At 41.3% G+C, this 14,517-nt stretch overlaps 1 protein-coding gene across 1 annotated transcript in view; it reads left to right on the forward strand.

Annotated features, from left to right (window-relative positions):
- The window catches only part of ATRX (ATRX chromatin remodeler), a 91,731-nt gene extending 84,506 nt beyond the window's left edge, over positions 1 to 7,225 (forward strand). Inside the window, exons 31-35 of the mRNA XM_087728192.1 lie at positions 2,020 to 2,169; positions 3,532 to 3,657; positions 4,322 to 4,417; positions 5,603 to 5,731; positions 6,476 to 7,225. Of these exons, the coding sequence (XP_087584318.1) occupies positions 2,020 to 2,169; positions 3,532 to 3,657; positions 4,322 to 4,417; positions 5,603 to 5,731; positions 6,476 to 6,778 (804 nt within the window). The 3' untranslated portion in view covers positions 6,779 to 7,225. The remainder of the gene's footprint in view (positions 1 to 2,019; positions 2,170 to 3,531; positions 3,658 to 4,321; positions 4,418 to 5,602; positions 5,732 to 6,475) is intronic.
- The last annotated feature ends 7,292 nt before the right edge of the window (positions 7,226 to 14,517 follow it).

The following is a 14,517-nucleotide window of genomic DNA, read 5'->3' on the forward strand; positions in this document are numbered from 1 at the left end:
AAAGGTGGGGTAATACCTATTCAGGCTTCATAAATGCTTATGTTTCAGTCCTAATTTTTTTTTAGAGAAAAAATTAAAAAGTAAAGATAATGGCATGAGATGCATAGGAATACAGACAGTCCTCAACTTAGGATCACAACTGAGCCCAAAATTGCTAAGTGAGACAGTTAAGTGAGTTTTGCCCCATTTTATGACTTTTCTAGTCACAGTTGTTAAGTGAATTACCTCATTTGTTAAGTTGGGAACATGGTTGTTAAGTGAATCTGGCTTCCCCATTGATTTTGCTTGTCTGAAAGTTGCAAAAGGTGATCTCATGACCCCGGGGCACTGCAACCGTGTCAATTGCCAAGCGTCTGAATGTTGACTGTGACCATGGGGATGTTGCAACAGTTGTATGCATCTCTGTGCATAGGAAACCTCTGAAAAGAAAAAGCAACTACCCAAAAACTATCAGCTGTTGTGTCCTAATTTGATTTTTACAAAGCCTCACTTATTACTGTAGAAACATTCATTCTTTGTGACTTTTCTAGACAATTGGTATCCATTTTCAATTTTGGGGGGCATAATATTATTAGAAAGATTATTTTAGGAGACAGTTTATATGATCATATAATAGTCAGTTCCTGATATCTCTGTTTAGCTGTGTTTTGTTCAAAATTGTTTTTGAAATAGATCTTCACATCTCCAACTAGAAATATATACTTTTAACTGCATGAGAGTACTGGACAAAGATTTCATGGAAGTAGAAATTTTACCTTTCTGCCTATTCTGTATACTGAATAGAAATCACATTTCAGACAAAGCAATACAGAGCTACCAGTTAACTATAATCTAAACCACATTTTGATGACTACATTGGCATGATGTGCATGGATTAAATTGCACTGTGCTCAACAGTATTGTTTCCATAGGAACTAATGTACATGTGTATCTTAAGAATTCTGCAGTCAGTTAAATTTTGTTGTACAAAGTATGAACAAGATCTTACTACGTATGTTAACTAAGCTTTTGGATCTGGCTGTTTTTTCAGTTGGCGTATTCTCAAATTCGGTTTTACTAGCTGTCTCCCCCTCTTAGATATCCCAGTTTACCTCCTTATATTGCCTATACCCTCCAGGTGTATTGGTCCAGAATGCAACCTCCACAATTCATAACTAGCATGTTCTAGTTGGCTGGGATTACTGCCAATCACCAACACTGCCAATCACCAATGCTGACAATCGCCATCACTGCCATTTGTCATTGCTGGTGATAGCCGGCAAAGGGCAGTAGCAGTGACAGGCGGCGGTGATGAATGCCGCCGCCACAATATTTGCTCTATAAGATGCACAGACATTTCCACCCAGTTTTTTTTTTTTTTTTTGGTGTGGGGAGTGTGTCTTGTAGTGCGAAAAATGCGATAACTTTGGATCTGTTACCTGTTTTCTGTCTCTCTGTGTTAATGTTTCTGGGCTTGTGTTTGAGATTCTTTAGAATTCTTTAGAAACTTTTTTTTTAATTTGCTGCTCATACCTCACTTCACAAGTTAGAATATTTTACACACACATACACAAACGTAAACATACAACTATTCACTGTTATCTTTGAAACACTGAGGTAAGGTACTTGGAACTGAACATTGATGAGAAATCCAAAGTCACTCTGGGAGCCATATTGCTGTGGGGACTTTCACCCTGATTTCTTATCGAAGATTGAATAAGTGAGAAAATATAGAATTTTAAGGAGCAAAAGTACTTACTACTTCGACATTTTAAAAAGTATTTCTACATGTAAAATGCTGTGGGTTCATTTTTGGAAGTGCAAATGGCACAGTTTATTCAGCCTCAGAACTACATAATCATCAATTCTGGTTTGAAATCATTTTTGCAAACAGGATTGAATGACCTATTAAATTTAAAACATTTGTCAGTTATTACTATACCCGCTTCTAGAACTTTGCTAAGGCAAACGACTTTTCTTTTTAACTGTAACAACTGTGGCACACAAGGCACACAACTATGTTCTACTGTTTTCTACCAGGACACAATTCTAGCTGAATTGTTACAGATTCAGAAAGAACATATAGTGGGTTATCATGAGCATGATTCCCTTCTGGACCACAAAGAGGAAGAAGAATTGACTGAAGAAGAAAGGAAGGCAGCTTGGGCTGAATATGAAGCTGAAAAGAAGGTAGGTTGAATTAAACCATTACAAAAATACTAGGCAGTATACTTCAAAACAACCAAGCCTGTATTCTACATCAGAGATAGGAACCTCTAAGACCTGTCTAAAAAATGGCTTAGGACAGCATCTCCCCCTCATCATGAAAAATTGTGAGCATTGCAGTTCTACAACTTCTTGAAAGCCATAGATCCTTGTCTGTTCAGTTGTCTAAAGAGAGAAGCATTACTTCTAGCATGAATAGTCATCTACTGTAGGATCTCAAGACCAACTCAAGTCATTTATTCTGTTTTCACAGGCAAAAAATAAAATTAAAGCATTTTTCTCATAGTCTATAAGATGTCTACAGTCCCCCCCCCCCTTTTCCAAAAGAGATTGGGAAACATTTGTCTGAAATGGTCTCCTGCTTGAGATCATTTCTAGGTTAGAGATTCAGGCTAGAATGTCTGCAGGATCCCTTCCAACTTGGTTATTCTGTTCTTCTGAGATGGGCCTGGGTTGGGAGGGATTCTGGCATTCCAGAGACAGCCTTGCTTTCCCCCTCCCTTCCAGCTGTTAAGATAAGGACCTTCCGCTGCATTCCTGTGTTGCAGCAGGTTCTGGTCTCTTCTATTCATCCGACTGTTCTGGGGATCCCAGAATCCCTTCAGTTTTGGTTTGGATCTCAGGAACCCCCTTGAGCTATTCAGCTGTGGACAACTGCACTCCTGGACTTGAGCGTAGGTCTTTTTAGGCCATTCGAGTTTCCTCATTTCAGTTGCAAATACCTCTACAGGTTGGAATTGGGCCCTGGACAGACTTTCCTATATTTTATTAATTCATGCTGTTTTGTTGGCTTCTTTCTCAGTGCTTTGATGCTGTTAGGTATCATTGCAGAACATCAGTGCCAGCTTATAGTTGCAATGGAAGCTTCAGGAAGTGGCCTTTAAAAACTGCAGAGTGATGTTTAAGCCAACTATATATTTTGTGTCCTTTGTTTTGTTTTGATTCTATTAGCATTTTTGTTTTGCAAATTAGGGTAGAGACCTGTTTGGTGTATAATTCCTCCAGATCAAGAGGAACAGTGTTTTTCTTCGTTTATGATGATCTAGGAGTTCCTTTGAGCTGGAGAAATCGGTTCTCTTTATTAATGAAATGTTGCTTATACTTTTTTTAAACTTCCAAAGCTTGGATAATCCATGCTAACTATATACCACTTTCATCAGCTGAATTTAGGCTAGGCACACATATTTTCTGGCAAAATAAAATTACCAAATTCCACTCTCTTGTGCCAGTCCCTATTATCACTTTGACAGTTAAACTGTACTTATTATTTCTCAGTAGCCAAACTTTCAGCGTGAATAGTCAAAAGTGCCATTCTGGTTTTTTTAGGGTCTGACAATGCGCATCAACATGCCAGCGGGGCAAAACATGTTCCAGCAAAATTTCACAACTCAGTCTCCGTATATGCCTTTCAACTTGGCGGCCTTGTCTACGATGAGCAACCAGCAATTGGAGGTAGGTGGCAAGATCAGAGGCTGTATCGGATCTGTTTGTTTGCCTGGTACTTGTTAGAGTTACATTCTGCCTTTCATTTAGGAGTTCAAGGTGGCCTAGATAGTCCTCTTTCCTCCCATTTCCCCCCACAACAATCTTGTGAGGGGAAATGCTCTCATCACCAAGTTTCTACAATTTGGCAATGAGCATTTTTTTTTTATTTGACCCTTGATGGAATGTAGATAACAGCATTTTTTAAATAATTCCACAGCTCATATCTTTTGTTCAGTCTTAACTGTTGTTTCACACCGAAAGTGTTACACTTTTGTACAGTGTGGATTTCTGAGTTGCACTATTAAAGAACAAATCACGAGCACTTAATTGCTTTCAGGAAAATTAGTCTGAATATAAAAACTGCTGATTCCATGTGGATTGCTAAGGCAAAGCTGCTCCTAGGTGAAAATGTTTGTTTGTACATCTGTCTCCAGGATGAGTAAATTGCTTTTCTGTCTAGAGCCCCATGGCATGACTTGAAATGGGATCCTTTGTTTGCATGATTTAGACGTATAAATGCATATGTACACATGCATATAGGCAGCATGTGATACAAAAATTCATTATCTTTGAGAATACCTCAGTTTCTGACTGTTCAACCAATTTTGATGACTTCCAAAATTCGTTCCAGGACCTCATTAATCAAGGCAGGGAAAAAGTTGCGGAAGCAACGAACAATGTTACTGGAGCAAGAATTCAACCCATTGAAGACATTATTTCCTCTATAGTAAGTGTGGTAAAAATGTGATTGTCCATTTTTTGTTCTGAAATTGTATACTTTCAAATTTTCATGTCATGTTCAAACTTTTGGTGATAAATTGCTACTTCTTTTGTCCGGTTTTATATTTGAAACTGATTTTTTTTAAACAGGTCTTTTAAAAATCAGGCATTTTTTCCCGAGTGTAATGTTATATAAAAACACAGGGTAAAAATCTAATGAGGAGAAGGAGTTGTTTATACAGTGGGAAAGATTTAAATTTTGGCCCTGAGATCAATTGACAACTGTTTGGAGTTGTCCAGATTAGATCATTGTTAATGAGTGTAGACTGTTAGACTGTTATTCAACAGTGTCACTGATTCTCATTAATAACGACCGACCAGTTTATTTGGAATCTCCAGAATAAAGTCTGTGCTCAGATACATTCAACTGGGAGTTGCATCAATGATGAAAGCAGATGTGAAGATATAATTTCTCCTGTGGTGCTGGAGCTCCTGGCCAGATGATGCTCAGTTTGTGTGCGATCTCTTTGTGGATGGCATCAGGCTCTCTTTGTCAAGTGATTGTGTGTGGAAGGAATACTCCTCTGGACATGTCTGGCTACGTAGAAGAGCAGGGGACAGTCAATGCGTGTTTCCTCAGTGAGCCTTCAAGCCCAGCCTGAGCTAATTTCAGTAGCGCTGGCCCTTTTGCAACTGGCTCTGCCTTACTCTGCTCCCCACTCATGGCCACTCCTGTTCAAGGGGGTGGGGGGAACACAAGGCCTCTGGGGGAAGCAGCTGTCTGACTCTGCAACAATACTGGGCAGGAAGGGCCTACGGCCTGGCAGGGCGAGGGGAATTCCTGCACAGAGTGATGCCACAGAGAGCCTGCTGCTTCTGTGCTTCCTTGCCAAATCCCTGGAGAGGCCAGGACTTCCCCACCGGTCTTGCCTGCAGTCAGAATTGGCAACAGCTCTGGTTCTTCTCTGTAGTTTCACTGCTGACCCCAGGTTGCTTCTGCTGGAGAGACTCCCTGGTATTTGGGTGGGGAAAGTGTTAGGGGCTGCAGCTTCTCCAAACCAGACTTGCTTTTCTTTGAGGAGGAGGAACAGCTGGCATTTGTGGCAGCCCATCGGCCTTTTTGCGGAGGGAGGGAGGGAGAGAGAGAGGGCTGCCCTCCCCTGAAAGCCCCTGTGATGCTTTTCTCTTGCAGTGGAAGGAGAATCTGACCCTGACAGAGACGCAGGTCCAGGCTTTGGCTCTGAACCGTCAGGCAGGTCAAGAGCTGGACGTGAAGCGCCGGGAGGCTATTTATAACGATGTCTTGACCAAGCAGCAAATGGTGAGGAAAACCCCCAAGTCTTTGTGGTTTATGCAGGGATGTGAAAAGTGACTTATTTGTAGGGATCTTGTAGTATCCATCCCCAAGTTGTATCCCAGTTGATTTGGAAGCACCCAGGCAACGTTTGGATGGCAGAACTAAGAGCTAAGATCTCTAGTCTGGCAGAGTGCCCAAAATGTGAAACCCTTCAGTGGCTTAAGGGTTAGAGGAAGAAACTTCTTGTCCTAGTTGATTTAGATCAGGGGTGTCAAACTCGATTTCATTGATGGCCGCCTCAGGGTTGTGTTTGACCTCAGGGGGTCAGGGTGGTTGTGGCCAGAGTGGCTGTGGCCTGCTCGATGTCCCTCATGTCGGGGGGCTTGTGGTGGCCCAAGCACTCTGCCAGTGAAAACGGGCTCCCTGTGTTTGCTGGCAGAGGGTTGCAGGAGGCCGTTGCAGCCAGCAAAGGAGCTTGGGAGCCAGTTTTTGCTGGCAGAGCACTCGGGCAGGCCATGCCCTCTCTGGCCAAACCCACCCGGCCCCCTGTGATCAAACACAATCTGAGGCATTAAAAGTGGTGGCGAGAAGTTTGTACTTTCAAACGTGGAAGCTTCTGTTCATGCAGCTTTACGCTTAAGTAGAATGAGCTCATCTGATGGTGGTTCCTGGCTGGTGGGAGGAGCGGGGGGCACACTTGGCCAGGATGCCCCGGCCGAAAGAGAAAGTGCGTCCCGGCCTTCTAACAGCCGCCCTTTCCCCCCACAGCTCATCAGCTGCGTCCAGAGGATCCTGATGAACCGGCGGCTGCAACAGCAATTCAGCCAGCAGCAACTCCCGCAGCAGCTCCCGCAGCAGCACCCACAGCTCTCCTACCAGCAGGCAGCCATGAGCCACTTGATGGGCAAGCCCCTCCCGGGCTTGATAATGAACCCCTCCAACTTCCAGCAGATCGACCTCCGAGGAATGTACCAGTCTGCCGCTGGGGCCCTGCACCCCCCGCCCCTGCAGCGAGCGCCTCCCCCGATGAGTGGCAAAAACCCAGGACCCTCCCAAGGGAAAACGATGTGATTTTGCACTAGCCGCTTGAAGGATTGGTAAAATCAGAGAGAGAGAGAGAGAGAACTTTTTTTTATTTTTTTAGGAATCAATGGCTTAACAGAACTCAACTGTATAAATAGTTCCCCTCCCCTTACTCACACCTTCTATTTTATTATCCCCCTCTTGTTTTGATATGATGTGCTCTCCTGTCCCAATCTTTGTCCGTGACATTGGCTAGAATCTCCTTACCTGTGTCGAGTAGAGGAGATGCTGAGTTGTTTTCAGTGAAAACAGTCTCTTCCGTAACACGAAGGGGCTTTGCAGGCTTTGTCTCCCAACTGCCACGCTTGCTGTTCATAGCCATAAAAACAGCTGTCGGAGGAAAAAAGCCCCGAGAACCTCACCCAGATCTGTATATTTCAGTCCTCGCACCTCCATGTACACAGCTGAGTTCTTGATTAAAGTTGATTCCTCAAATGATGGGACTCTTTTGTACTTCTTCCCACACGGCACACAAGACTGACCCAGAATAGACCTGACCCTGGTCTATTCTCTACCATTCGTGATGGAAAAATAAAACGTAGGAACTGAAGATGATCGAGAGACAGTGCAATATTTTTTAAAAACTACCGCTCTCAAATGTCTGAATTACAGTTTTCTGGAAACTGTCTGCAGCCTTAAGTTACGGCCTGAGAAAAGTCGTCTCTAGCCTTCTGCCATTTCTGTTTCCTCTTTGGGGTCGGTGGGAGAACATCCAATTACCTTTTTGTCCTTCATCAATGTATTTTCATCTTGCACTGATTCTGATGCAAAGCACATTTCTGTCGACGCCTTTATCCTGGTGCTGGTGCCTCGTCCTGTTGCCGGCAGTAGGATGAGTGAGGAAGCGTGCTGAATTCCCAGGACTCCAGTGGAGCTTAAAGCAGGGCGGCAGCCCTTGGGAAGGAGCCCAGCTCCAGTTTGGATTGTGAACTTATGGAGCCATTGCTCTCTGAACATGAAGGAAGGGGCTTTCACAATCTGCAGCACTGCCAGAGTTGTGAAACAATTCCTCCTTTTATAGATATGTATCTCTGGTTATCTCACATTTCTTTTCTGGTTTTCATTCTTTTAAGAATATGAAGGTGAGGGAGGAAAAAAAAACACTCTGGGTTCCTTTTTTAATTTCAGACCTACTGGGGGGAAAAGAATGTCTGATTAATTACACCACAAACAGCTACTTTTCAGCATAAAAATGGAATTCTCATCCATTTTCTGTATTGACAACATAAAGCTTTTTTCATGCATTAATTCATCTGAGTTTTTCAAACAGAAGAACTTTTGGAATGCAGGCATGATAATAAAATGACAGGTGTGTTTGTGCTACTGGAGTCAGAAGAAGAAAATGTACAGATGGAAGAATTGACTGCAGACCATGAAAAGTGAGAACTAATATTTTTGGAAGTCTAAATGTTTGGCTTTCTGTATGATTCTTGAGGAACAAATGCCTTTTTCTTCTCTTACCTGAATCTTACAATCTGGACAGCATGGATTTTGGAGAACATTTTTATTTTTAACTAGATACTTTTTGATTGGCGATTGGAACATCTATTTCACAGGAAAAAATAATTGTGAGTTAATTTTAGTTTTCTTTTCCACAGTGAGGTAGTGGGGCAAATCTTCAGCCTTACTTCATTCAGTGGAGTTGATTTATTACATTACTTTAAATTGGTAAGAAAGGAAACACTCTGAAATTTGTGCTTACTTCAGAAGAAACAAAATACAGACTTTCTGAACAATTGTTTGAAATCAAATATACCTGTCCAGAACATTCCTACATTTTCTGAGCTGGGAATTTCTAGAGACTTAATGTGAAATTGAGGCAACATTTTAAAATCCCATTATTTTTCCCACAAGAAGATGATATCTGATGTGGATGAGGATGTCTTGGAGACTTGGACCACTTACATATTTCTCACAACATTATAGCTGCATAATAATGTGCTTTTGAGTATAACATCAAGCTTTAATCAATATTTAAAGACGGTAAACAAAAACTCATTTTTATATTTGTTTTAGATGTTTTCTCTAGTTGAAATGGCTTATATAAGATGATGAATAAAATGTTGCTTGTAATACAGTTTTGCCTGCTAAATTCTCCACATTTTGTAACCTGTTTATTCCTTTGGATGTAAAGCGTTTTTGCTTAGTATTGTGATCCTGTACATGTTTTTGTCCCAGTTGTATAGTAATGTTTCAGTTCCTTGACCAGCTTTGGCTGCTGAATCATACAGCTGTGAAAACTTGGCCTTCATTTCTGTTTAGATGGCTTTTTTCAGTTATGTATTAAATATCATAAAAGTACTGTAGAAAAGATGTCACTTCTTCCTATAAGGCTGTTTTGTAAAATATATATTATGGACTGGAAATTGTTTTTAAAGAAAAGCATTCAAGTAAGACAGTATGCTATCTGTGTTTTCACCATTCAAAGTGCTGTTTGGTAGTTGAAACTTAAAATATTTAATATCTCATTTAATAAAGTGACCAAAATACATCCATGTTCATTGTACTGCTTTGGTCCTGATGCTGCTCTGTCTGGCACAACAAATAGGAACCTCTTCTTGAATCAGGAACCACACACCCCAAATCCCCCTGCTTCAGTAGTGACCCAGCAAGATGTCTTCGGCAGTCCCACAAAGGCTTCTCAGGCACAGCAGCATCCCTTTCACACTTGTGCCCCATTTTGGCCCCAGATGCTCATAAACTCAAAACACTGCTTAGGATCTTAAACATTCTTGCTTAAATTAATACTGGTAAATATGGCCCCAAATATTGTCAGTTTTAGCTAGAGATTAAGATCCATTCTATTCCCACAATCAGGATACTTTTTTAAAAAAAATAATGCAAGCATAATTTAGGTCAGAACTCTGAACAAGAATTACGATATTGTAAAGCTCAGTTTTGCCCTTGATTTTCCCTGCCTTGAAAACCTAGAAGCTGTCCCCTAAACAGGTGCAGTGGGCTCAATATTTCAATCGCTTTAAGTTCACGCTCCGATACCTACCAGGGGGGAAGAACTTTTTGGCAGATGCTCTCTCCCATGCTACAATACAATGGTGCCTGGAAGTCATCAACTCCATCATCCCATTCAACCAGTTTGTGGCGCCGGTAGTTATGAGGCAGCAGACAGCACCTCTCCTACACCTATCCTACACTCCTATAATTGGAGTGCCCAAGGTTGGAAAAAGCTGTCTAAATTACAGAACATTTCCCAAATGTCTATCCCAGCAGACAACTACTAGGACAACTGAACTTCGAGGATCATACCTGGGAGGTGTTGGCTTTCTAAGTTTTGCTGGCATTCTTGGTGTCTGCTTCCTCCTTCCTTGGCACAAGGAGTTTCAGAGAGAAAGAAGATGTTCTTTTGCCGAGGTGGCACAGTGGTTAAATGCAGCACTGCAGGCTACTTCAGCTAACTGCAGTTCAGCTGTTCAAATCTCACCGGCTCAGGGTTGACTCAGCCTTCCATCCTTCCGAGGTGGGTAAAATGAGGACCCAGATTTTTGGGGGCAATATGCTGACTCTGTAAACTGCTTAGAGAGGGCTGAAAGCCCTATGAAGCGGTATATAAGTCTAACTGCTATTGCTATTGCTATTTTTGGGACTTTTGATGCTAATGACCTCTTTGGGGTTAAATAAAAGGACAGTCCAATAATCAAGCAACGGATCTGTGAACACCTAGAAATAACAAAGCTATTTCTGGAAGCCAACATGGCTTTGTCAAAAACAGATCATGCCAGACAAATCTTATTGCATTCTTTGACAAAGCAACTAAATTAATGGACCAGCAAAATGCTGTGGACATTGTATACATGGACTTCAGCATTGATCAATTTTCCAGCAATGCCAAATCTTTTTCTATATTACGAATACTCCCAGGAATGTCAACTCTATCACATACCTTTGTATCATTAGCAAAGAGACAAACCTTACCTAGCAATCCCTCTGTTATACCACTCACAAACACATTGAAGAGAATAGGATTTAGGATTGAGCCTTGTGGTACATTGCTTGTGGCTGGTCTCTGCCCCATTCACCATCACACACTGGGACCCATCCCTGATCCAATGTCCTAACCACTAAACCACCCAGTGGTGACGTCCTAGAGTGTACAACTTTCTTACGAGTTCGTTATGTGGAACTGTATCAAGTGCTTTGCTAAAATCCAGATTATTGTTTTTAGGAAATCAGATTACTGGATGGACATTCTACATTTTCTCCCACCAGATTTAATAAGGAAATTGAATGAAATTGTACACAGTTGGCAGAAACTCTAGTTAAACTTTCACAATTGTGGTTATGTAAGCCTCACGAAGCTGGGAATATTTTATTCAAAAAAGCATGATTATATAAATTTCTAACAATATAGGCTAAAAAAAGATTCTATGCCAGTGGTGGCGAACCTTTAGGTAAAGGTGTGCCAAAATTATGCACCCACAATGCAATGCACCCCACCCACCTGTGCATGTGCGCAAGACCCCCCAGGCTCCGGTGGCTATCTTGAAGCCTGGGGAGGGTGAAAATGGCTTCCCCCGGCCCTTCAGAAGGGGGAAAATCAGCTGACCAATGTGCACATGCGCACCGGAGCTGACAGCTCATGTGCTGGCAAATATGGCTCCGCATGCCACCTGTGGCATGTATACCATAGGTTTACCATCATGGTTCTATGCTATGCAAAAGAATAGTCACCAGGATTAAGAGATTTCCCTGTTTTCATAATTTAATAGTATCTGTATCTCACTAATAGTAACTTTGTTTTATGCCATTCAATTAATATTCTGCACCAGTCCACAGAAGGAATTAAATTCCAACTTAGTAGACAGAAATGCTTTATCTACTTTTGAGATGGGTTACCTGCATTTGTTCTCAGAAGTTCCTTATTTTCTTTCATGAAACAAGCATTCATGAACATTTAGTTTTATGGTTTCATGAGCCATAAGCTTATGGCCAAAACCATAATACAGCAATGAAGTATGACTATCTGATTGAAAAAAAGATGATTTGGTCTTACACTAGTTGAGTTTTATTGAATCTTTGACTGGACATTGCAATACTACATTTATGTATCCTGAATTACATTTATACACCTGATCAAATTAGAATCAAGACATAAAAAAAAAAAAGTGAGGGACACCTCTGATGTGTAGTTGAACAAAAAGGGTTCACTTGCTATCAAGGATTTAAAAGTTCACTATAGATTTTCAAGCAAGATGTTTGTTGCATTTGTTGTAATTACATTTATGTGAAATCGTTTTGTGATTTAACGAAGTTCTAAAACATGATTAAAGAGGAATTTAGAGGTCAATTTAAGGCAGGGAGTTCCAGCTGGAATCCTTCTAGTGTCTGCCACATAAGAACTTGTTCATTACCTCCTGAGCTGCAATGCCAAAGCCTTTTTGTGCATTTCGTACACTTTCGCAAAGTCCTTTGCAAACTGAAAATGGAGCATATCCTGATATACTATTAAATGTACATTTATTAAACTTTAAAAAGTAAGTTACGGTGAAACAAAGCCATTTCACTCCAGTTACTAAGCCAGGAACCTTTTTCATTAACTTAAATACCAAAGGTTGGTTTTGTTGCTGGTTTCACGCATCATGTGTTCCCTTTTGAAAAGGAATCTGCTCCGGAGCACAAGGGAGGTGGAAGATCCCAGGGAAGAGATCTGTTCCACCCTTAGGATCATCTTGTATGGCATCACCACCCAGCCCCTGCTGTAGCCAGATTACTTGAGTAAAGCCAGGTGTCAGGGTTCCAAAGGGCATCCAAAATTAAATCGGAGTCCAAGGCAAAGCATTCCTCAAAGTTCCAATTTATTAAGAGAGCTATGTTGGCATAACTGGGAAAACTCGAATCTGAAAGCTTCCCGGTTTTCTCCACTCAGTTGAAAGTTCAAGATCTTTCCCCCACACCCACAAGTCCATCACACAGTCCAATCTCCCACTGCCATGCCGGCAGTTCCACCCATCCAGTTCCGGCCAGGTGCAGAGACAAAGGATGACCTTAGTTTTCTAGAAAGAATTTTGTTATGGCTACATAGCATCTAACTCTGCACAATCCCCTCTCCCATTTTCCCACAATAGAAAATGCCTAGTAGAATAATAGAAAGTGTGGCAGGCCTGAGATCCAAAAGAAAAGATGGCTGCAGGCCTGACACCAGGATGTTTAGTGATCTTTTTGAAGAGTGTCTGAGATTTTGCCTAGTTTAGTTTAGATGGTGTTGGGGTGTTTTTTATCTCAAAACGGTGGGAAATGAGGTGGTTCATATATTAAACATCATGGTTGGAGGTCCACTGGGAGCATCCATATTATGACAAAGGATCAAAACAATTCAGGGCATGCTCTTACACAAGATTATTGTTGTCAATAGTCAGGGCTGGCCAAACCCCAACTGAAATCTTTAATTCAGCATTTATAAAAGTTGGGTGTGTTTCTCTGTAGATCTTCCCCCTGAGGAGTAAGTGGAAGTTTAAAGGTAAAAAAAATAAACACATATGTAGCGAATTATTTACAGGACACTAGATAATGTTTTAGGCAACGAAAAAACATTATTTCATCTTGACCCCAGAATTCCCACAGCCCTTTTTAGGGATATCATCAAAGTGGAAAACAAGGAGAATTCTAGATTGTATTCAAGAAGAGATTAAAACAGTCCTTTTCTTAAGTGGTATTTTCCAGATGTGTGAGATTTCAATCCCCTATTTCTTCCAACAAGTATGACTGAAGGCTATGATGATGCAAAGGGAAAGTAATCTATCTGAAGGACTCTCGGTCAAAAAAGATAGGGCCACAGGATCAGTTGGGATACAACATTTGAATCACTTAATTCTGTTACAGTCAAAAAATAATTGGGGAATAATAATTTGGTCAGAAAAGAGTTACATGCCCGGGGGCCAGAGAAGGAATCAAATGGAAACGTATTGAAATCTAAAACTCTTCTAAAAATGATTCTACAAATATTTCCTGGCATGGTTATATTGTTTTATTGGCAATGGCACAATGGCAGTTTGCCTTCTGCTTTGTTTTTGCCTTCTCAGTCTAGCCTGCAGCCGTGTTTCCCTAGAGCAGAATTTTTCAATCTTGGCATCATTAAGATATGAGGACTTCAACTCCCAAACTGAATTCTAGGAATGAAAGTCCACGGGTCTTAAAGTTGCCAAGGTTGAAAAAACACTGCCCTCCAGGGCCTCTCAATCCACGCCAAGCAAATTGCATCCTACTTAGCATCCAAACCCAGCTGCATAGGATAGGATTGTCTTTCCTTGCTAACTTCACCCTCATGATGGCTAGAGGAGAACATCATGATGGAAGCGGCATCCAGAGCAGGAAGATGTCCAGGCCCCAATCTTACAATTATGGAGTATATGGAGAAATTCCTATTTCGCCTTCTGTCTAAGACTAGTAGCAAGAAGAACGCTGGGAGAGTTGAGTCCAAACACTTATCTATGGCTTTTCTCGATTCTTCATTTTGAAAAAAAAGTTGCATTTGTTCTACAAATGCAGTAGACATCTCCTGCTAATGGGTTATACAAGGAAATATTCTTAATAGAAAATGTCACACTAGCTTGTGATTTGGTGACTGCCATCTTTTAGGTCAAGGTTCCAGGAACTGTTTGCCTCACCAGTTTAGCATGCTGGGAACTGTAATCCAATACCACATGGGGAATTCTGGGTTTCCCCCTCATGTTCTCCACGTTGTGAAAACGACCCAATTGTTAATCTGGAGAAAA

The sequence above is a fragment of the Thamnophis sirtalis genome, unplaced genomic scaffold (genome assembly GCF_051295495.1).
Source record: "Thamnophis sirtalis isolate CommonGarterSnake01/CBP01778 unplaced genomic scaffold, rThaSir2_p1.2 scaffold_13, whole genome shotgun sequence".
Lineage (NCBI taxonomy): Eukaryota > Metazoa > Chordata > Lepidosauria > Squamata > Natricidae > Thamnophis > Thamnophis sirtalis.